The 24,020-nt window shown below is 43.8% G+C and overlaps 2 protein-coding genes and 1 non-coding gene across 8 annotated transcripts in view; 2 read left to right on the top strand and 1 right to left on the bottom strand.

Annotated features, from left to right (window-relative positions):
* Positions 1-2,886, top strand: part of LOC140506482 (deoxyribodipyrimidine photo-lyase) — a 28,006-nt gene extending 25,120 nt beyond the window's left edge. For all 4 annotated transcript variants that reach the window (XM_072613716.1, XM_072613714.1, XM_072613715.1 and 1 more), the window contains one exon: positions 1,573-2,886. In XM_072613716.1, the coding sequence (XP_072469817.1) occupies positions 1,573-1,718 (146 nt within the window). In that variant the 3' untranslated portion in view covers positions 1,719-2,886. The remainder of the gene's footprint in view (positions 1-1,572) is intronic.
* Positions 2,887-7,183: 4,297 nt separating this feature from the next.
* Positions 7,184-24,020, bottom strand: part of RUBCN (rubicon autophagy regulator) — a 74,250-nt gene continuing 57,413 nt past the window's right edge. For 2 of the 3 annotated variants that reach the window (XM_072613699.1, XM_072613698.1), the window contains exons 9-21: positions 23,194-23,309; positions 22,352-22,553; positions 21,696-21,797; positions 20,650-20,724; positions 17,851-17,911; positions 16,594-16,726; positions 15,160-15,305; positions 13,341-13,405; positions 12,712-12,950; positions 12,059-12,120; positions 11,241-11,394; positions 10,302-10,395; positions 7,184-9,854 (exon numbers count right to left, since the gene is read on the bottom strand). In XM_072613699.1, the coding sequence (XP_072469800.1) occupies positions 9,691-9,854; positions 10,302-10,395; positions 11,241-11,394; positions 12,059-12,120; positions 12,712-12,950; positions 13,341-13,405; positions 15,160-15,305; positions 16,594-16,726; positions 17,851-17,911; positions 20,650-20,724; positions 21,696-21,797; positions 22,352-22,553; positions 23,194-23,309 (1,613 nt within the window). In that variant the 3' untranslated portion in view covers positions 7,184-9,690. The remainder of the gene's footprint in view (positions 9,855-10,301; positions 10,396-11,240; positions 11,395-12,058; positions 12,121-12,711; positions 12,951-13,340; positions 13,406-15,159; positions 15,306-16,593; positions 16,727-17,850; positions 17,912-20,649; positions 20,725-21,695; positions 21,798-22,351; positions 22,554-23,193; positions 23,310-24,020) is intronic. The other variant, XM_072613700.1, reaches the window with a different exon arrangement.
* LOC140509444 (U4 spliceosomal RNA) lies at positions 17,365-17,477 on the top strand. Its single transcript, XR_011968758.1, has one exon. It is a non-coding gene; the product is annotated as a U4 spliceosomal RNA (small nuclear RNA).

Consider the following 24,020-nt stretch of genomic DNA (forward strand, 5'->3'; position numbering starts at 1 on the left):
CTATTCCTTTGGTCTAACCACCCCTACCTACATACCCTAACTTGTTTCTTTTCTTGACCCAAGTGGAGGTGTGTGTAATGTGTTGTCTTTTGGTCATGTCCAACTCTTCATGACCCCATTTGGGGTTTCTTGGCAAAGATCCTAGAGTGGTTTGTCGCTTCCTTCTCCAGCTCTCTTTACAGATGAGGAAACTGAGGCAGACAGGGTTAAGTGACTTGCCCAGCTAATCTCTACCCGTGGAATCCCTGCCTCTTCCTCAATATACAGCATGTTAGTAGTAGAGGGAGCACTCATTAGATGTGTCCTTAGAGGGAATGAGTCCAAATCTTAACCCTGCTGCATGTTAACAACTTCTCTGGGCCTCAGGTTCCTCATCTGTAAAATGAACAGATTGAAATTAAGTGCCTACTAAAGTCCTTTCCATGCCAAATGTGTGCTCTTAAGTCTTGTGGCAGACTTCAGGCATTCAGATGGCTCAGTAGATAAGAGTGCTAGACCACTAGAACTGAATTTAAATCAGAAAGAACTGGATTTAAATCCTGCCACAGACACTGGTGATGTGACCCTGGGTAAGTGGCTTAGCCTTGTGTAAAATGGGGATAATAATGCCCCTCCCCAGGGATATTGTAAAGATAAAATGAGATAAGTAAAGCACTTTGCAAACCTGAAATCAATTATATTGGTGATGATATTGCATCCAGGATAGCCTTGGATTGATTTTCTTGTGAAATGCATTTGAATCTGATGTTCAGAATTGGTTCCTGTAAGAAATTACCATCAATTCTACTAAACTGTCACTTAAAAGCCTGCTTTTGGTGATTGGGATGGGGCGGGGGGAGACTTTCCTCCTCTTTAAAAACCTTCAGAAAAGGAGATTTTTAGCCTTCTCTCTGGTTCTGATATTTTGTTAGTGAACGGGGGAAAGGTACAGGGCGGGATGATGGCAGTTGTTAAGGTTGAAATGACTTGTCTTTAATAAAAATGAAAAGAACAACAGTAATAGCATTTATGTAGCACTTTTGAGGTTAGTAAAGTGCTTTATAAATATCCTCTCATTTTATCCTGAGAACAACCTGGGAAGTAGATGGTATCATCCGTAGTGGTCACATGGCTTCAGAAAGCTGAGAAATGTCCCATGATTTGCCCAGGAATGAACACAGACAGACATACACAGACAGACAGACACACACACACACAAACACGTGCGCACGCACATACACGCACACACACACCCGTATCCTGGGAGATGAGTACTATTATGAACCCCATTTTACAGATGAAGAAATTAAGGCAAACAGAAGCGACTTGACCTGGGTCACACAGTTACTATTAATAATAATAGCTAACATTTACATAGCACTTAATATGTGTCAGGTACTGTGTTAACTGCTTTACAATGATCTTATGTGATCCTCACAACCACCCTGAAAGGTATTATTACCCCCATTTTACAGATAAAGAATTGTCACAAAGCTAGTCTGAGGTTGGATTTGAACTCAGGTCTTCCTGACTCTGGCCTTGTGCCACCTACCTGCCTTTAATTCATCCCCTCTGTTTCTCCCTGTGATACAGGCTGCATGTGGTCTATCTGTGGCATCCATGACCAAGGCTGGGCAGAACGTGAGATCTTCGGAAAGATCCGCTATATGAATTATGCTGGTTGTAAGAGGAAGTTTGATGTGGCAGAGTTTGAACGAAAATACAGCCCTGCAGATTAAGGGAACACTGGGGCCTCATGCCCGCCTCTCCAGTCTTACACACTTCCAACTTCCCTCCCTGAGTCCAGTTTCTTCTCGGCACAGAACACTCTGTCCAGAGGACAGTGACTGGGGGAGAGCCTGCAGCCCTGGCTCCAGTTGTTGTGTTTAAATGGCTTTGTTGGCTCCTGCTCTTTCTTGTTTCTTACCTCCTTCCAAGCATCAACATTTTGTTTTACATGACAGAGAATCTCCTTCTGGCTTAACAGGGCTTTTTGGTTGTTTGTTTCTTAGAGTTTGAAAGGTGTTACTTGGAAATTGATGTCAACCCAGAACCTAGCTTTCTGTTTCCCTGGGTCCAGTACTCAAAAAGGTGTTCAGAATTCCTCTTTTAGGCAGCCTAGGTATTTATCTACATTCACTGCTGTTGGAAGGATGGTTTTCACTTCATCAGGATGGGGCAGGTCTTCCTTAATGTGAACTAGACCTTGGTTCTGAGGTTGCTAGACTACCCAAGAGAACCATTTACAGCTTGAGGTTTGTTTGTTGCCTTGGTGATGGTTACTGGCAACAAAATAGATGCCCATCATTTGGGGAAGTGGTTTAACAAATGGCAGTACCTGAATAATGAAATAATTACTGTGAGGTAAGAAATGAAGACAGAAGGATGGAAAGACTGAACTGATGCAGAATGAAATTAGCAACCACAGTGGGTACAGTGATATGAAGAGCAACCACAAAACAATCAAAACTCTATGCTGGGAAATTATAAAGATCAGTCTTGGCCCTAAAGAAGAGAGAGGAGACACCTTCCCGTGTTCTTTTGTAGAAGTGGCAGACCAAGGATGTGAGACATTGCATATATCATCAGATGTTTTCGAAATGTTTAGTTTTGTGCAACTTAATTATAAGGAATGTTCTCCAGGAGGTGGTGGGGGATGAATATGGTAGGATATATAGGAGGTATATAGACAAAAGATAATCAATAAAATTTATTTTTTACAACAGCCTAAAGCTTTACAGATGTGTCCCTGAAATGTTCAGATATACATCTTGAGAGTTTTGTTTTAACTTTCTCTAGAATTTGGTTTCTGGATCTGGGGAACCTAGAACCCACACCTTCTGTCAATAGGACTATTTACTTTTTCTTCGTTAAATCTCTCGAGTTTATAAAATCTGTTGAAATGCAGCTTTTGTCTGTACCTCTGTGAGAATGTGTCTGATTCAGAATTATGTAGCTTTTAATCACTCAAATCAAGTGTTGGGTTGTGGGGGATGGGGTGGTAGGAGTGCAATAATTCATCCTCTCCTTTGGGTATTTCTGGCAAATTATTACCAAGTCAAACTGACCTTTAGAAAGCTTTTGTTGTGTTGTTACAAGCTGTGTAACGTCTGTTGTGACTAGCCCATTGGGGATGGGGGCCCTGTCAACTGCCTTTGATTCTTATAGAATGAATTTGTGGACTCATTTACAGAGCTTTTTTCCAAGTTTGCCTTTGTTGGATGAGAAAAGTGAAATCCCTAGTTTGCTTAAATGTTGGGGAAATTGATAAAACCCCAAACCTATTCCTACTGGGGAGCTCAGATCTAGAGCTGAAGAGGATCAACTAGTAGAATTGGCACAGGCTAAATCGTCCAACACCTATCCCCATTTTATTGATGGGAAAATTGAGGTCCAGGAAAGGGGCCTGAACTGTTTTCTCTAAGGTCATCACGGGCAGGATTTCAACTCAGGTTCTCTAGTTCCAGAACCAGGGCTGCTCTTGCATTTCCTTGAGGCCATAATGCCATTCAATTAAGTAATTTGGCTTTAGTACAGAAAATTAGGGACTACTTATAAGATTGTGAAGATGTGGGGGAGGGGACTCAGTTTCCTCATTTATAAAAGGAGGAAATTGGACCAGATGATTTCTAAGGTTCCTTCCAGCTCTGATGACTGTATCATCTAGTAGTAGTGGGCTAGATAGGAAGGCCACACCAGTAGTTAGGTACAAGCACCTGAACAAAGGTGATGATGGGGAATATAAAGGCAGGGATGGGTGGAAGAGATAACAGCAGCAGAATCTATAATCTATAGAACTTAGAGACACATTAGCTATGGGACTAAGGTTGTATTTGTCACAGCACCTGAGTCACAGACATGGTAGCCAAACATAAGGCTGTTGCTGGGTGACTGGGGAATTAATGGTACTTGGAAGCAGACCCTGCCCCCTTCCTTAGAACTATTAGAAGAGCATTAATTTTTTTTTTTGTCTAAAGCTTCTGGACCAACTTGAAAGCGCAGCTCTGCAGATTGCTCCCAAACCTCAGGCATTTTTGCAGAGGCACAGTTGGTACTGTGTTACTGCTTATGCAGAAAAAGATGTGACTCCTGATTGGCTGAGGGGATGTGGTATACCTACTGTAAAGGACTTTGGACGGTTCTAGAATTTCTTGGGAGTCTTCAGACTTTCCCATATGGAGAATGGACCTCCTGGGAAGCAGTGGGGAAAGACTTTCAATGGCCAACTAGAGCCCTTTGTCTCCTCCAACAAGAAAAAACTCCCTTGATTTTACCATTCCCACTATTGTCTTCTATCTCTTGTGCCCTTTGGGCCTAAACTCCCAGAAAAGCATGTCTCTAATAGGTGCTTCCACATTCTATTCGCTCACTCTCTCAAGTACCTGCAATTGGCTTCTGACCTCACCATTCCACCCAGACTGCTCTTTCCAAAGTGACTAAATCCAAAGGCCTCTTCTAAGTCCTCATTCTCGACCGCTCTGCAGCTTTTGACACTGTGGGCCACTGTATTCTCCTGGATACTCTTTTCTAGCTTTTTGGGGCACCTCTCTCTGCTGATCTTCCTACCTTTTGGCTGCTCCTTCTCAGGTCTCCTTTACCTTTACCAGATCATGCTCTCTAACGGTAGGTGTTCCTCAGGGTTCTGTCCTAGGCCTTTTCCTTTCCCTCCGCACTACTTCCTGTGGTGATCTCATCGGCTTCCACGGCTTTAATTCTCTCTGTGTTAATGATACTCAAATCTATCTGTCCTTCCCCAGCTTCTCTGCTGACCTGCTCTCTTGTATATCCAGCTGCCTTTCAAACATATAACTGGATACCCATCAGCCATCTTAAACTAGACATATTCAAAACAAGTCATTTTTTCCCCAAAAACCTTGTTCCCCCACCCTCCACCCCACTTGCCCTTTTACTATAGAGAGCAGCAACATCCTCCTAGGCCCTCAGGCACACAACAGAGGAATCATCCTGGACTCTGTCCCATCTCACCCCCAATATTCAATCTGTTGCCAAAGGTGTTGATTTCATCTCACATCTACTCCCTTCTCTGACACTGACACCAATCTAGAGCAGATCATTATCACTCCACATCTGGATTACTGTAGTCACCTGCCTCAAGATCACCCTCCATTCAGTCACAGAAAGTGATTTTCTTAAAGTGCAGGTCCAACCATGTCACTACTTGTTAAACTCCAATGATTCTCTGTTGCCTTCAGAACCAAATACAAAATGCTGTTTACCATTCAAAGCTCTTCATAACCTGGCCCCCTCCTACCTTTCCAGTCTCCTTATGTTTTTCTCTCAACATGTACTCTTTGATCTACTAACCCTGGCCTCCTGACTATTCCAGGGACAAGGTAGATCTCTTGCCTCAGCATTTCCTCTGGCAGTCTAGAATGCTCTCCTTCCTCAACTCCATCTACTGACTTCCCTGGTTTCCTTTCAGACCCAACTAAAATCCTGTCTTTCACAGGAAGCTCTTCTCAGTCCCTTAATTGAAGTGCCTTCCCTCAGTTATTTTCTATTTATCCTGTATACAGCTTGCATTGTATATATTCGTTTGCATGTTTTTCCCCCATAAATTGTAAGCTAGTTGAAAATGGGGATTGTCTTTTGCCTCTTTTTGTATCTCTAGTGCTAAGCACAGTGGCTGGAGAATAATAGTAAGCATTTGATAAATGTTCATGGATGGGAGAAGTTACCTCCTGAGAAGCAAAGACAACTCTATGTAGCTAACTATAAGCTGTACAAAGTATGGGAGTCAGCCCCACCATGTATCTGACCTCCAGCACTTGTTATTCTAGAGACTGTGGAGGATCTCCTTTTGGGTGAGATCATTCTCTTTCAGCGTTTGAGCTGAGATGTTATCTTGCTCCCCAGCTGACGAGCTCTTTTATTCTTGTATATTTCCTAGTATATTCTAACCTGTAGAACTCCAACTTCTGCTTCTTTACTATTCTCTGTGATGATCTCCTGTAAGGGACAGTGAGTATAAAGCATGCTAGTGATGCAGACATGGCCCTTTCCCTCCTTTCTTCTTTGAAAAAGCAGGCCAAACCTCAAATCATCTAGCCATGCAACTGATCAGACAAGCCACGTACATATCTTACATTGTTATCAGTCTTTCCCTGTCAATACTGAAAAAATGTCCTACTCCCCTTTCTCTGACTAGCATTTCCTCTGGAAGTAGCTGGAGTAATGACCATTAAGGAATAAGGACAAAGGGGCCCTTGATAGAACCACTGGAGAGCAACTGAAGCCCTGAAGGGATAAGAATAATGGGCCCCTAAGAAAAAGTAGAGGTCTTTCAGACCTGAGCTAAGGGTAACAAGTAATTGTGTCCCACCCCCAACAGATTAAAATGTTAACTGAGAAATGTTTAACAAAATAAATAAAAACCCAATACAACACAGATGTTAATTTGTGGTGTTCTCAGTCAATATTTGGCCTCCAAGGATCCCAGTTCTATTTAACACCACTGTTTTAGGTTATACAAAGTCCCCAGTAACCAACTAGGGAAGCAGGAGGGGAAGAATAAGAGGGACTGAGTAGTAGTTTTGGAGAAATTATTCAGTAAGATTAACTACTGTTTCAGACTGATGAATCAAAAGATTAACTTTGACCTTACCTGGGTTGTGTAACTGTTTTGTCAATGTGTAGGATTTCCTTATTCAAGAATCTGATAAATATTACTTCAAAATCTGGGAGAAGTGGATGTGGGAGAGACGTCCAAGGACATGAGGAGACCACCAGTTCAACCATTTCTCCCTCTATGCTACAGAAATTAGGATAATAGTAAAAAAAATTTTCTGGCAGACTTGTACCTACAACATTGAATGCCATATTTTTCTTCATGGGTTAGGTAGGATCAAGAACCAACTTTAGAAGATGAATTTGTTTTTGACATGGGTTTAAATACCCATGTGGAAATGTCAAACAAGCATCTGGAGTTTTAAGAGGAGAACCACAGAAGCCAAGACTGGGGCTATAGATGAACGCAGAGCTCATGGGTGAAGCTGCTGAACCGAAAGAGGTGAATGTTTAATAAAGCACTTATGTTCTAGCCAAACTGATATGACACCTAAAAGACAGAACTTGATTCTTTTGTCTACATTACGGCCCAGACTGGGAAACCTGCCCATTCTTGGACATGTGCTCTGCTCCTGGTGGGCCTCTAATCAGAAAAGATGCAAGAGAACAGAAAAAATTTCATTTCCTTAGTTTATTTAAGGTGACATTAGACTGTTAGGCTGTGTAAGAAGTACAATACAGCAAGCAAAAATCCAGCTCAGAATACAGTATACTTTATGACACATATTAATCACATTATTTATTACAACAGACTCGAATATCTTGGTGGAGAAAGTCAAGAACAGGCTCACTGATGTAGAATGCTTACTTTCCACTCCTCTGCCATGTCTTGAATCTTGTCCCCACTTTTGTAAGCAGCTGCCTTTTCCTTCACTTACAGAAAATATATACTTGGTTCCACTCCATAAAGGAGAAGAAACTTTCTTCAGTGGCTCCTTTACCCCACCCCCAAATTCAGTCAGTGCATAGAGAAATCACTCCTCATAACAGAACACTGGGTTTTCAGATACTGAAAAGGTGCTTTTAAAACACTCATTCCACCCCCACACACACATACAACATTCTTCTCCCTTTTTTTTGCCCTCCCTGCTCCTCCATCTCCCACCCCCCTCAAAAAATAAAACTCAAAACCAGGGGCCCTTTGGACAGTGACAAGGATTTGACAAGTTACTGAACCAGATTAACAACTTGGAATGAAGTGAAGGAAATGAAAGAACCAGAAAACTGAAAGATTCCCCAGCTGGGCTGAGAAGCTAACAGTAACATTTCCTGGTGTAAACCTTAGCTAATGGCAAACAGGCTGGGTAGCTAGATGGCACATTTCTCCCTCAGCAAGGGACTGAGATTAAGGAAGGCTGGCCTGGTAGCCTATGTCAAAACCGGAGGCAAAGATCACCACCTTTCCAAACCAGAAGGCCTGTGGTCCCATCATCACAAGGCTCATCTCCAGGTTCTGGGAGTTGGCAAAGGGGCTTCCAGGCCTAACGGTGGAGAGAGCATGGGCGAGGCTGGACGATTAGACTTTCTGGAGGCTCAAGCTACAATGACCAGAAGCCAGCACTCGGGTCTTCACAGCCACACTGAGGATCCTCCAGAAAAGTTGTACTACTTTTCTACCTCACTGTAGTCATGTTCTGATCACACCTTTTCTTGCCCTGCAGACACTTCTACTGTGCTTAAATCACATTCATTTCATTGGCCTCCACTAAACACATGCGACTTTAAGCGCCCTTCCCTGAGACAGCACATGGGCAAGACTACCCACATTAGACACACCCAATTGCAGGAAGACAGGAACATGCAGACAAATGTGCCCAACAGCAGTCCATAAAGCAGCAGTCCTCAAAGTCTGGGGCTATTGGTTTTACTTGTGGTGGACAAGGACAGACATCAACAGGAAAGTGACCAAAAACCCCTCCAAACTGAAAACATTTTCCCAAAAGTACATAAAATGAAAAAAAATAAAACGAAAAGGACAAGTGGACACCTAAGAGTCACCAGGCTAGATTAAACGCTTTTAAGTGCATTAAGTGGCAACAGTTGACTTGTGTCTTGAAAAAGGAGGCACATAAGTCACTTGCCCACAGGGACCCAGCCACTTACAATAATAGCTTGGCTATGCCTCCCCTAGGGAACAGTACCTACCACAAAAGGAATGACAACAAAGACTAGGCACCAGGGGTGGCACTGGCTTCACTGCTGGACGCAAAGAGGAAGGAGAACTGAGCTTTACCTACAGTCACCAATTACCAGAGACCCCAGCAGTGAAATAACCTTAAGCAAGGCAGCAGGAATTCTGCACTCAGTTTATGGTGATATTAGGAATCTGCCTGATGGCCAAAGATCCTCCCTGCACCATGATGCTGAAATGGCTAAGTGTTAGAATTTTAACATGCAACAAGGGCTGATGGAAAAGGATGGACACACCTCAATCCCACCTAGATGCAGAATCCCCTTTAAAGCAGGCAATGAGCTGCTGCTTCATTTACACCTGCTTTGGTTGGACAGGGGCCACCCTCAGAGGACTGTTCTGTTCCCGTACCTTGTGCCAACCCCACCAGCATAGGCTCTGTGGACATTTTGTTTGCCTGGGAAGTGACAGTAGGTGCAGCATACCCAGGATGCTATTTCTGCTTTATGCTGTGCCTCCTCAGGGTTTAGTTTAACTCAATTCCAAGGTTAGAGAGAGAGGAAAAAAAACATTTCCTGTTTTAGTAGGAAAGGAGAAGCAAGTAGGTTCTGCTAGGGACTTGGGAGAACCTTGGTTCAGAAGCTCTAGAACCAACTGGGAAAGAGTGGGATGTGTATTGAGGATATGAGGCAGTAACCAGGAAGGGCAGGCTGGCCCTGAAGGACCAGAAGGTGGCAAAGGAAGTCAGGTCCAGCAGTCCTTGACCATTGCCAATCCTGGTGAAAATTTTTGGCTCCCAACAAATCCTCTTCCATAGCAGACTGGAAAGCAGGGAGCCAGTAACCTGGCACATATCAGGTAAGGTGCCTAGATGAGGGGTTCATATTAGTTATAAAAAAATAAAATAAAAAACCCTCAGGGTGGCAGGTGGGCTGGGAGGGGAAGTCCACAGGACAGCTCGGTTTTGAGTATCTTCTGACACACGCCATTCTTCAGGTGGCCTCCAGAGCCACAACCTCGGCCGTCTCATCCTCATAATCGGACACATAGGACTCCAGGCTCTGCTTGGCCAGCAGTTCTCTCCGGGCCTGTAGCCGTGTACACTTAGGGCAGCTTCCAGACTTGAAGCAGGCTTTGTGGTAACAAGCTTTACACTCTACACAGGATTAGAGGTGGGGTAGTGAGAAGAATGAAAGAAGAAAAAAAACAAAGAGAACGAATCTCTGTTATTCCAGGCTTGGATTAATTACTACTCATCCATGTAGTGAATCAGAGGACTACCAGAGTAACACAGGTAGTTTGTTCATTAAAACAAAACAAACAAAAACATTTTAAATTGCTGAGTTGGAAGAGACCTCTGAGATTACCTGGTTCACTCCTTTATTTTACATATTTTATTTTAGATTAAAAAAGCTGAGGCCTCCAAAGCTAAAAGGCAAGCTCCAGTCACTGGGCAGCCAGTGGTCTGGCTGGGACTAGAATCCAGCCCTTCTGAGCCTCGCTCTGTTAGCGTTTTCAAGATTCCCAAAGGTAACTTTCAACAACTGAAAAGACAGCACAAGAGGGGTTACTTTTGTTCATTCCCCTTTCCCTTTGGCCTCACCTTCACAGGTCCGGCACTTATGAAGTTCAAATGGAAAAATGATATCCTCCTCATTCTGACAGAACTCACAGATAAAGCCTTTGGCTTGGCAGAGCTGAGGAAGAAAGCAGACAGGAGAGGGGTGAAGGGCAGAATGCCAGGGGCCAGCAGGAAGGGGTCGCCACATTGGAGGGCAGTGTGAACAGGGAGTCAGGACACAGTGCCCAGGTGGAAAGTCTGCATGGGCTCTCCTTGCAGCTGTGAGATCTCATTCACTTCCTTCCATGTACTACAAACTCTAGAGCCCCACAGGGGAAGAAGAGGACAGAGTTAAGCCTAGCAATGTGGGTCAAGAATGTTGGGCAGAAGCTTTGGAGAGAAAGGCCAAGAGCAAGACTGGATTCCTGATGCCCTTGGCCATGGGGCTGAATTTCAATGAGGGGAAAGAAGAGAGGGGCCAGTTAGAAAAATTCTCTGTATCTAGGACATCTTAAATATACTGCTCCAGTCTGGGTTATCATTTAAAAACAAAATGTTTTACGTATACAACAAACATTAAATATAAAGGGTAAGGTCATCTCTCCACCATGCAAGTGGAAACCTTTGCCATCCTCCTAACCCCAAGCAAGATTCTCTGCTGCTTCCCTTGCTCCAGCTTCATCAATGGGGGAGATCCTAAGAACCCAAAATGGAAACTGTCTGAGCAATGAAGCAAGGGTTCTCTGAATTGCAGGCACTCAGGACACCAAGGCTTGTGCTAGGTGACTCAAGGGCATTGCTAGGACTGAAGTCTCCTAGTACTTGCTCCTCCGTGAAAGAGACGGCTTTCCTTCTCATTCTTTGCCTCTAAGCAAGAATGATCTAGTAGAAAGCAATCCTGTGCTATTTCCTTCACTATTTACTCCAAACTGAACTATCAATCAAAGCATTCACAGGAATCAAAAAGCAAGAAGTTCCTACCATGCAGTGCTGCACGTGTGTGGTGCCTGCCCTGGCAAGCTCTGCAAGCTGAGGTGCCAGCTCTCCCTTCTTGGTGGCAGTCAAGTCATTGAGGGAGTACAGGTGGAGATCTTCTGTCAAGTGTCCTGGCACCGTGTCAAAGGCATCCAGGAGGCTGTGAGGACACAGGAGGGATAAGGTTCTGTAGGAGCCCTCTACATCAGACCAGTGTGGACAGCCACAGAGCCTTGGGCCCTAGCATGCTCCTGCTCTGCCCACCTATTCCAGACCAAACCACTCCCCTGACCCTGACAGTGAGCGAGCTCCTGAGAAGTAACCATCATGGGAGACTGATGATAACCATCCTTCATACTGCCAGTCACCACCACAAAAGTCTCTTCCATGAGATAAGGTGACCAAAGCACAACTGGTGATAGCGCTTTCATGTGGCCATTTTTAGATCTCCCAAGGGCCAGTGGTCTGGGCTTTACTTAGGCAAAGCTTAGACACGGAGAAACTATAAAGCAGTGGTTCTCAAAGAGTGGTCCACAGACCCACTGGGGGTCTTACAGAGAAGGGAATGGGGGGTTTCATAAAATAGTTCTTTTTCATAAAAATGTTACTGAGGTTAAGATGTAATGGATTTATTTGAAAATAAATTAATATTTTAAAAATCTGTCAGTTTTCATTTTGAATACAGTAAATGTCAATAGAATTAACCCATGTAAACAACTAGTCCTCAATGATTTTTAAGAGCTTGAAGAAGTCCTGACACTCAAAAGTTTGAGAGTAGCTCCTGGAAAGGGATCCCAGGGTTATACAGCCCACATGAGACTCACTCTTTTGCTAGCCGGCAAGTCTTGAACATGTTCTTCATGTGGTACAGCTGGATCCGCAACAGCTGAGTAAAGAGATGGGAGGGAAGGGGAAGACAACAAAGGGGAGAAAGGGGATGTTAGGGCTTCAGAAAAGGTGGATTCCTTTGCACCTGAGAAGCCTACCTATCCATGAAACTGTATGGAAGGCTGCTCAGAAATGCATCAGGCCATGAAATTAAGAAGACCTGGTATGCTAGTCCGGCTCACTCCCAAGGGCAGTCCAAGTGATGACAGACCTGGGCGGTCTGCCCACACTCACAATGCTGATGGCTGAGCTGAGAAAAGAAGTCAGAAAGCCCAGGCCTCAGACACTTAATCCTTAACCTGCCAGTAACAATATTTTTGAGTGACTCAAGGACACAGACGTAGGACAGATCTACAGGGCATTACATCTGCTTCTCTGGAGCAGGTAATCAGGACCATTTTTAAGCTTGGGATTCTACTTCAGGCTAAACATCTGGGAAGGGAGAAGAAAAGTCAGGAAGGACAAGGAACCTAACTTGGAAGTCCAAGGCCAAGAGGAAGAGAAGTAGGAAAATATGAGAAGTGGTGCACTAAAGAAAGGAGGCAAGGAGAAAGGAAAGAATATGATGGATCTCTTCCCACCACCTTACCCGGACTTGATTAAGCAGCTTGACCTTCCTGTAGAGGGCACTGTTGATGTCCTGCACATTGAAGAGTGGATCATTCCAAATCTTGGTAAGCAGGTCCTTAGAGAAGTTGCTGACGTAGTACTTGCTGAAGTCCCATTTTCGCAGAATGCGACTAGGAATGACCACCTGGGCATTCCCATGGCAGCACTGGCAGAAGTACTTGCCCAGATATTCACAGTAACGAAGCCGCTTGATATAGTCTGGGGAGCAGGAAGGCCAAGGTAGAGAGCAAGAGTAAAGCTAGGGTCCTGTATCTAATTAAGGGTGGGGAACAGATGGTGTCTTTGGTGGGAAGGAGGGCACAAGGATAACAGAATCCCCACCCTGAAGACTGCCTAAGGATCTAGCCTTAGGGACCTAGTTGAAACATCTATCTTTTGCCCTTATCACAATCCCAGTGACACAATCTAAGACAACCTAGGGATTGTTGGGTTCACCCAGTTTCACCCTTCTATTGGTCTCTTTCTCCTTCCCCTGGATACTATCCAGCATTCTTTTTTCATCTCTTTGAACATCCCTCCTTATCTCTTCCAAGTGTAGATCATGGCAGAAGAGAAACTCATGGAGCAAGGTGGGAAGAAGGTACTCACCAGGGTCTGTTCTGATGCCACACCCTGCACAGCGGTAATTCTGCTTGGCCACAGCAATTTTTTTCCTGTGGGAAGAGGGAGGGAGTCAAGGATTGGCAGACACTTGACTAGCGTATCTTGCGTGCCTTCACATCAAGGGGTAGGGGGAGATAGTAACACTGGGCTTTCACTTCCTAAGAGTAGATTACAAAGAGAGCATTTGCTTATTTGTAGATTTGCCCATCTGGCTTTTGTGACCCAGTTACCAGGAGGACCTCATAAGGATGATAACTGACCCCGGGAGAATAAGGTTGTAATTTAAGAAAGGGCTGCCTATAGTAGACAGCCTCCATTTCAGAATACAGGATCAAAAGGCAGAGAAGGAAGGGCAATAATAGAAGGAAACCACTCAGTACCAAATACTATAAAAGCATAGCAGAAACCACTCAAAACCATCAAAAAGAGGATGAAGGTCAAGGAATGCCACTAGTAAGAATAACGCTGTTAAAAGTTAAAAGAATAACGCTAGTAGGTATCAGAGTGAGTGACTAGTGTCACTAATCAACCCCTTGGTCTCCTCCCTTGGTCTGCTTTGTTGAAAATTCTGCAGGGTTTACTTTGAGAAATACTGTTTCTAGAGTTAGCAAAGTACTTTTTAGGGGCAGCATTCTTCAGCAACGGGTGAACTCTCTCTCTGCCTGTAATAGGGTCTGAACAATCGCATATTCATAGGTTGTCATCCAGAGACAGTTCCTTCTTATCAGCCCGCAGTTAGCCTTGAATAAGCAAGATTCCTATGGAATGGCTTATTAGTTAAAATATGTTTATAGTGGCTATAAGCTGACGTGTTTATATGGTTATCTCATGGATTCTAAGTGCACAATTTTCACCTGGGGTATTCTATAACCTAAGTATAAACGGAGACCAGGCATACAGCCAAGCCATCCCTATATTTCGAATTATTCTATATTTTTAGAGCTATTAAAGACTATATTGCCCTCTGCCTGAAGTGGCATCTAGAATCCAATCTAAATAAGTTCTCTGCCAGTAAAATCTTTAAATCATTTGACAAATATGTATTAAGTCTGTGTTGGTGCTGGGGAAGATCCAAAGTTCAGATAAATCCTGCCCTCATGGAGCGCTCAGGATAATAACTGTAATCTTCTGTATTTACTTGATAACTCAAATGGTCTTGTGGTCATGAGAACTGGAACTCTAAGCCAACCCCCAAGTTGTGACTCGATTCAACCTGAAGTCTTCTCTTCCTTGTGCTAGAATCCAGATGCCTCTTTTAATTCTCAGAGGTGCCAGTATGTTCCTCAGTGTTGTGGTCAGCCCAAGTACATTGCCAATAGATTTTCACAGATAGTAACATATGTGCCAGTAAGTGACCATCCTAATTGCACACTTCCTTCCACGGTGCCCCTGTGACTGCCGTACAGTGAGTGATAGGGAAGGGTGAAAGCTGCCTGACTCCTACTAGAATTGCATTGTATATGTAATGATCATCTACATAAATTTCATATGTACAATTATTTCCCTTTTTATATGTCAGGTAAATATTTGTAAGAGTTATACTTACACAAATGAAATTATTATAATAAGTACTAATATATTTTTTTCATGTTTCATTGCCTGAATAAAAACTGTTTATCACTGCTAAAAAAAAAAAAAGAATAAAATTCAGGAGAGGCCGTAGTCTTCTACCACTTGAAAGGAATTAGATGAGATGGTACGTCATTATAGTTGGTGAGGCCACATTTTGAGAAGGGTGAAAAGAGATGTTTGGCAAACAAATCACTGGCACCTTATGAAACAAATGTGGTCACTGGTCGCTTACGTGGGGGCAGGATGAATGTTAAAGATTATCTGGGGACGGGGTGGGGCCCACTCCAGGTTCCCTCGAACTCTGATGCGTAGCTTGTAGATATCAGCATGCTCTCCATCATCTGGTGAGATGGGCAACGAATCAGGGATGGGCAGGAGCTGGAAGAGGGAGACAAGAGTGACCTGGAGGGGAGCAGCACAAGGAATCCATCCCTCCCTTGTTGATTAATCCACAAGAATTTATTAAGCCCCTACTACTCTCAAGATACTGTGCTAGAGAATACAAAGACAAAAACGAAATTGTCCCTGCCCTTCAGGAGCTCATGATCTATCCTATATATCGGGCCATAATTGAAAGACACCTCAGTAACCATCACCGTGACTTCAGGTAATCTCAGATTTCTCTCTGAGTTCTGTCCCTGGGCTCCAAACTAGCCACTGTCTGAGTCAAGTACACTGGTTCTCAAGCACAATTTTCCAACAATCTCCCAAGAACTCCTCTCTGCTATTAAAATTCTGTCACTGTCCCTGAGGGGGAACCATGGCCCAGTGGGAGGAGACCATTAGGGTGCCAGCCCAGAATCCCATGTCTAGTTTGGGGCTTGACCTAGCTTTAGTCTAGGATCAGGAGGTATTCATCTTTTTTATTTTGACTATCACTGTCAAAGGTGACTACTTTAGTGGTCTGCTGAAATTTATGGCTTCCTCCTCAGAATAATGTTTTTAAACGCATTAAGATAAAATATATCAGATTATAAAGAGAATCAATTTTGCTGAAATGGTTATCCAAATATCTTAAAAGAAGTTTATGGATACCAGGTTAAAAACCCCTGCTCTGGAGGATGTTGGGAAAGATGGTAGGTCAATCCTTATGATCCCTAGGGATAGGAGGGGGAACAGGGATGGGACTGGGTCCTTGGATTTGCTATGGAATGAACAGAAAGCCTGAGACTGACCCCAAACTCAGCTGGCCTCTCTCTGAATGAATCTGACAAAATGTCCTGCATCTTATTGACATTCTGCTTTTCTTCCTATGGATGAGAGGAGACTAGGATTAGGGTCGAGATTCACCATGTGGAAAGCTATCTAGTACCCCAAAGCAAAACCAAGAGAGAAAAAGTCTATTTGCGGGGGAAGAAGCAAGTTGTCTACCCCAATAAGGCTGTCGCTGGCTCTCTCACAGATACAGTTGGGTGATAAAGAGATAGAAACAGGAGTTCTATTGCTTAGTCTAACATGTGGCCTAAGAGTATGAAAGTAATTAATACACAAGTCATTCTTTTCCCTCATGGGAAAACCCTGGGCAGGGAGCATGCCTCCTCACCCCAGCTGTCACATGTGCAAAGGGGTTGGGAGGAGAAAGGAGAAATTCCACGTGAAGCAACCTTGTGGCAAAGGCTCGAAGCTAGATGGAAGAGGGTGAAAGGAACAGGAGGGGGACCTTTACCTTCTGTGGGGCATCATGCTCAGGGACCAACCATTCTAGCTCTGAGGCTGCTGGGAGCTGCATCCCTTCAAACTGCTTCAGAAGTCCCATGGCCACGGCCTCGGCTGACGTAGAATGCAGAAAACAGTGGGAGCTGGTGGGAAGAACAAGACAGCAAAGAGAATGTGCAGGTTGAGCATCAGGAAGGAGAGAGGGAAGGCTGAAGGGCCGGCTAGGGAGCCTACCTCTGACCCAGGCTGGGGGAAGAAGGGAGGTGTGGACTGGAGGCTACAATGTGTTAATTTTTTTTTCTTTAGCTTCTTTTTTTACCCTAACTGGAGGCAGGAGTTGCTTAGAGGGGCTTCTTTTCTTTCTTTCTTTTTTTTTTTTTTTTTTTGGTGAAGCAACTGGGGTTAAGTGATTTGCCCAGGGTCACACAGCTAGAAAGGGCCAAGTGTCTCAGGTCAAATTCAAATTCGGGTCCTCCTGACTCCAGGATCAGTGATTTATCCACTGTGCCACCTAGCTGTCCTGGGGGTCTTCAACTCTAATAAGTCTGATTTTCTTGAATTCTCTTATTTTCATATTCAGAAACTAAGATCCCATGCTTCTTCAGTTGGGATCTAATTTATGGTATGGAAGAAAGCTCACTGTCCTTGAGTTCAAGTTCCCAGCTCCCTTACCACATAACCATGTAACACCTAAGAAGTGCTACCCCTCACTTCAAATTTGGACTGTACTAAGGCTGAGAGTTTCTCACAATAGAATCCTGGGATCTTAAGAGTTAGAAAGAGCTTTGCGCAGTGGCAGTATTGTAGCCAATGAGGTTTATCCGAGGTACAATTACTGCTAATTGAAAACTTCTGAGAAAATTTGGAACCAAAAATTTTGTGAAAATGAATGTTAAAAGTTAAATAATTTAATTAATAAAAAAAAAATGTTTCATTAAAAAAAAAAAAGAGTTGGAAAGGGAGAGAAAGGTAAGGAGTGGAATAAGCATCTATATGGTACCTGTTATGTGCCAGGCATGGTGCTAAGCCCTCAATAAACAGTGTCTCACTGGATCCTAGAGGGGGTCCTCCCTCCCCCACACCCCTGGACAGGTGACCTTGCAGCAACTGCTTTCATGGCTCTGTGCTCACCATTACAGGACAGAGCCAAGTTGACCTGCAGCCCAGCCCCAGAGGCAGCCAAGGCCTTTTGTTCCCAGTCCCACACAAGACCTGATGGTTTCTCCTTATGCCTCAGGGAAGGAGGTTTTATCGGGGAAACACTTACAAGGACTCTGAAGAAAGGTGGGATCTGTTGCTGGAGCTTTTGCTTCTCCTGATGTCAGCATCTGAATGCAAACAAAATGTGAGAGGAACAGAAAAGAAGGTCAATGACCATGAAGTAAGCAATCATTCTACACTACTGCCAGTGAGCCTGTCTTCTACAGAGGAAGAGAAGCAGGGTCACAGGTGGGACAGAGGGTCAGGGGTCAGTGATACTACACACAGCACCAAGGGCACAGAGTGGTTACGGACTCACACAAACACATACAAAAATCTGGTGGGAAAAGACTAAGGAAAGAGATTAAGCGAAGGAAGGATCCTAGGAGGGACAATGTCACACCAGTGCCAGGTCAAAAGCAACAAGAAACAATTCTGTTCTGTGCCCCATCGCTGCTCTGGCACTGCCCCAGTGAATACTGAGATGTCTCATAAGGGCCACAGAGGGGAGGCCTCTGGACTCTGGGGAGGGAGGGGGAAGGTCGTCAGAGATGAAAGGCTTCACCATCCCACTAAACAGTGAGCACAGACATTTCTCTATGCCTCAATAAATCCCCAAAGAAAAAAACTGAGTAAAACACAGACCTGGAAGGAGATAAACTAAATAACTGTATGTACTCCTTCCTAGAGCTCTTAGAGTTAAGTTAGTGAAAAACTGGTAAATTTTTTTACCCTCTTACCAAGGTTTCTGGAAGTAAGTTTCTAGTATTGTCAACGACCCCCTATATTTATTTACTTGAAATCCAGAGAAAGAAAAAGGGGAGCGAGCAAAGGTTGCTGAGGTAGGCTGCCCAACGGCCTCTACCTAACTCAGCAGAACCCAAATGTTCTCACCATTCTAGTTCACTCCCTCAAAAGCCAGCTCAAAATTGACCATCCCTGATAAACTGCATCCCCAACTCTGACTACTCCCTTGTTCTCTATTCCCTTAACACTAATGTAACTTTATGAATTTTATGCTTACTGACATGGCACCTAAATGTTTGCGTGTGTACATGCAGCCTTGTTCAAGTTATGAATCTGGCAAGAAGTTTAAAGACAGGTGGCCATTAGAGAATATGTCTTTCACTTATGTGAGCTAGATCATTTTTAATCAAGGAACTTCCTGGCAAATTCACAGAATCAGAGGATTCTAAGTCGGAAGAGACCGTAAGAGATGATCTAGTCTGATGTTGGTATTTTACAGTAATAAATGTGAACCTCAGAGGGTCAACTGTCTTGGCCAAGGTCAAACAGGCAATTAAGAAAGAGCTGGGACTCAAATTCCAGCCCTCTGAACCCAAACCAGTGCTCTTTCCCCTGCACATCAAATTGAATGAAGCCCACAAATGTCTCGTATCGTTGAGAGCTGTCCAAGCTTTAAAGTTCTTAAGTCCCTAGGGCATAAGAAAGGAAAGGAGATAAGGTAGCATGCTTCCCAGAAAAGGAAGAAGCCGCCATGTCCTCAGTCACAACATGTTACATCTGTCCAACTTTGATGACTTGCTGTGAGGGCTCAAAAACCTTACTGTGGGAGGCTGTGATTCAAAGGTCTGGGTCCAGCATTCAAGGCCCTCCATAATTTGGTCCAGATTTCCATTTCTATCATTTTTAAGAGATGGAAATTACATCGTAAAACACAAATTCTGACACTTCTCAGGCGATGAAAATCAAGAGTACTCAGGAATTTTGAGGATAACCATTTCTAGCTCCTCCAAACCTCCTAGCTTATTTCTGCTAAGTCAGGTGGAATAAAGAAGAAAACCAAACAGAAGCCACAATGATGATAACTCCAAAGAACAGACCACAACATTAGATTGGAAGAAGAAATACTCTTGATATGTAGCTACTGAATTGGGAGACCCTGAGTAGGCTCAAAAAAAAAAGAAAAAGAAAAAAATCCTCAAGGATTTAGGATTTGAATATTAAAAGAAATTAGATCTTTAGAAAGAAATTTCTTTACCAAATGGTAAAGGGAACAAATGCAGCTAAGAGGGGATGCCAGAATGTCAGAAGAAATGTGGTAAAGCATCTTGGCTGAACAGAAGGCCAAATAAGGCCTGGGTCCTCATCAGACCTGACAGCCTAAACAGAGTAAAGAGCCTAGAGCTGTAATGGAAGTCTGGCAGCAAAGTGAAGACCTTCGCTGCTAACACGGCTTGAGATCTGTTAGATCCGGGCTAAGCTGGTTATATTCTACTATTCGATAAAGACTAGACTAATTAATGAGAGATAGCAGTTAAAGATGAATGTGAAAGGTACCTAAACTACTGCATTTCTATACTGCTTCTAACTGTATATCCTAATTTATAAAAAAGGAATTAGAAATATTACTTAATATGTATTCTTAGTTATTTAATAAAACATTTTGTTTTTAATTATAACTCTATGGAAGAATGTGTTTTACCTCTGAGTGTTTAGTTTCTGTGAAGAACTAGTGGCTCTTGAGGCTTAATTATCTAGCTGGTAAGAGCCAATCTTCAGCACAGGCTCTTGAATTCAGACTCTACAAACCTGCTGTCACGTCACTTTATTATAATCTTTCTACCTAAAAAGCACTAGTGGCTAAGTTATAAATCTGATTTCTCATCTCCAATATACCCACTATGTTCACCATTTACGTTAGAATTTTCAGAGCAAGAAAGAATCAGCAGGGACTATGAAGGCAGGGAGTTCAGTAAAGTTTCTGCCATATATGTGGTTTCCATTTTCAGATTTCTGCCTAGCTCCCCAAGAAACCTTGTCATTCTCTGGAACACTAACATTGAGCTACATTAATCATGGGGCACACACACGTGCTAGAGACACACACAAACACACAGGCTACCTGAAAACAATGAAGCCATGGACACTGACAGTCCGTTCTTTGACGAGTGAATCAGGTTAGCCCCATCACTACCATCTGTGTAATAATGGTAACAAAATGGCGCACTTCAGTGCTCAAGTCACAGGAAGGAGAAGTAACAGGGCAGGGACAAGATTGGAGCCCTCTACCTCCTGGGTACGAGGACTTAACTACCCTTCACTTTTACATCCCCAAATCAAACTCTGCCCTTCCATGGGAAACTGAGGTCAAGTCCAGAGAGCGGGTACCCACGCAGCTCAAAGGATATTGCTATTCCACCTCTCCAAACCCATCTGAAGGCATGCTCCCTATGGCAAGGTAACAACCATAGCCCTAGTTGGTCCACAAATGCTTGCTGTTTCTTGCCAGGTGAAAAACTGAGCGTGACTAGTAACAGCCTCCAGATAACTGTACCAGATCACTTCAGTGTTCATAAATAAGTTTCCCTTCAAGTTGAACATCTGTCTTTCTATGGTACTTAAGCTTTGGTGTTAGCAGGTAGATTCAGGGTCATAGAGCTACATTCATCTCTACACAGTGGGAGAAAATACCACGTCAGAAAGTCACCTTTGGTGAAGGTTTCATTTCTGAGCAATGGCAGCCCATGAAATTTGAATGGCTTACAAGATTCCCCGCTCCTGGCTTCATGGGCTTAAAGGAAAACTGAAGGACCTTTAAGCCTCTCTCATGAAAAGGACGGAGAGGTGGCTTGTATGCTTTCATGTATAGTATTTTGAGCAATAAGCCAGCCTTCAAATGGAGCAAAGATCCAGTTACTACATCTGGAAATCTGCAGAAGCCAATGAGTTCCTTAGACTGATATGAACAGGATTGCAGAGTCTGAGAATGATAGGTTTACTCTAGCAAGCAAACTACTGTAGATAACTATAGACACAGCCAGTTTCCTATAAGGGAATGTGTTTCATTTTAAAGTAAGTGCCTACCTAGGGTAGGTTCCTGAGGCTGCAATCCAAAGCTGAAGAAAGAAAATAATGGAAATTTGTGAATAATAGTGTGACATCTTTTACCTTGGATCTCAAATTCATCAACTTCATCAGTGGAGCCAGAGTCAGAAAGTCGTGCTGAATCACGTGAGCTGAACTGGGAGCCACTGGAAGTGACCAGAAAGCCTGTTTTCAGAGGGAGAGAAAGTAGTTAACAAGACTGCCATGTGCCATTATGACTCAGCAATAGAAGAAGGAGAAGAGATAAGGCTGAGAGGCCCTAAGTGATATGACATGATAGGAACTCAAAAAGAGGTGTCAAGTGAAACCTTAACTGGTAAACAGGATTAAAAAACTGAAAACATTTTACTGGTTTGTCATCTCAGATCCACGGTGTAAACAGAATGCAAAATTAGGCCTTGTAGCCTTGACTTCCAAGAGGGCTGAGTTACCCTAGCATATTACAGAGCAGGAAAGAAAAATCACCCTTGGGAACACAAGAACCAACTTAGGACAAGAGTACTTCCTTTGATGAGAAACAGGCTAGACCCTGTTAGGTCAAGCCTAACATCCTGAGTCTTGTAGGAACAATGGGGATGAGATGATGGAGAGGCATACCATGGAGAAGCAGAATAGTGCCTGGTGGGATGTTCCAAATGAACTCAGGTCCCCAACAGATTAGGACTATGGCAGGGCAAGAAAAGGCAAGGGCAACCTGGGATTGGACCATAGAGACTCACTTCCATGCTCGCTCTCCTGGTAGGCAGGGAGGAGGTTTTTGGTGCGGATCTGCTGCCGCCGAAGACGGATTTTCTGTTTCAGCTCCTGGATCTCCTTATCACTGTCATCTTCCTCCTCATCCAGGTGCTGGTTCATCATATTGCACTTCATTAGTTCAATGGCAGCAATCAGGGACTCTGAGATGCTAAAGTGGGCATTTTCCTAGGACAAGGAAGGTACCAGAGGAAGGTTACTTGGTGAAGAGCCAGGGATGTTAAAGGTCCCACTTATTAAATGTTTGAAAGACACTCCCTGCTTTGGCTCATCACACTTGTAGAAGCTATCAGAGGAAGAGCCAACCACTAGCAAACCTCTTTTCTAAGTTCTCTCTACCCTCATTGCTGGGCAGCTACACTCCACCACATCTGAAAGCAGTTCGCTTTCCTCTAGTTCTATAAAGTCCACCTCTTCCTGTGCCACCTCCAGCAGAAATAAAAGCCATGTCAGTGGCATGGCCCGAGAACCCTTCCTTGTAATCTAGGGCCTACACAGCAGTCTTTCCTAGAGACTTACACAAACAAGAGTAAATATTGTTGTCCTGTGACTTGTATCAAAGCACTTAGGAAGGGAATCTGGAAAGAGTATTTTTAAGTGATGAATCAAGGGACCAGGTGACATACCCAACTCTTCACTATCCACTTTCTGGCAAAAGATCAGGGATGAACTATTCATATTCAGGGAGAAAGGTTCCCTGGAGTTGCCCAGAGATGAACTTGAGCTAGCTTCTGTTTGTGATGGGTAAAACAAGGAGACTCTAAAGTCAGCCTTTTTCACTTCCTTTTTAGCCCCTGAGCCTCTTTACCTTCTCCAGGTCCGCACAGCTACCAAAATCCTGTTCAGACAAGTAACTGATGAGAGACTGTCCTTCTGAAGGCCTTCGGAACATGCCTTCCCCTGAGCATAGGTACTGATTACCATCTGGGAAAGAACAATGGAGAAATGTGGTCAGCTTTGAATGGTGAGACAAATCACTGCAGCCAGCTTGTCAAAGAATGAAGTGTCTGGAACAGCAAAGATGCTCCCAGCCTTCTCCAGGCAACAGAACCAAGCTGGAGGAAATAAGTCTCTATCGCCTGTGGGAGTACCTCTAAACCACAGGAAGCCAAGTTCACTGAAACTCTTGGTAGAAAAGTTTGGTGAGGTCACTGGAGACAGCCAGCCCACAGGGAGCACCAAAGATGGAGTCTGATTGGTGGGCTGCCTATACCTGCAACACTCCTACCTCAAATTCCTCTGCTAAAAATCAGAAAAGGATATGGTCCTACCCCTGCTGTCACTAAGAGCCTCTAGGCACAGCAGGATCTCTAGTCACCTCACCAAGGCCTCCACAAGGGCATCTTCAAGGTCCCACTGACTCGCGGGAGATATTGGCCGTCCCATCTAGACCATTAAATAGCAACACAAGGGCCAATAGAGGGAGAGGAGGGAAGCATCACGGAGGGGCAGCAAGAAAGGAAAGTAAAAGAAAAGTGTGACTTATAACCCCAGAGTCAGGAGTGGCGAAAGGGAAAGTTAGCCTGTACAGTATGTACTTTCTACAGAGCTGAGTTATTCCAGAGTGCAGGGGGTTTGGCACAAAAGCAGGAAGACGAAGATAGAAAACAAACAAGACCTACCCCACTTTTCCCC

Source organism: Notamacropus eugenii, chromosome 5 (genome assembly GCF_028372415.1).
Source record: "Notamacropus eugenii isolate mMacEug1 chromosome 5, mMacEug1.pri_v2, whole genome shotgun sequence".
NCBI lineage: Eukaryota > Metazoa > Chordata > Mammalia > Diprotodontia > Macropodidae > Notamacropus > Notamacropus eugenii.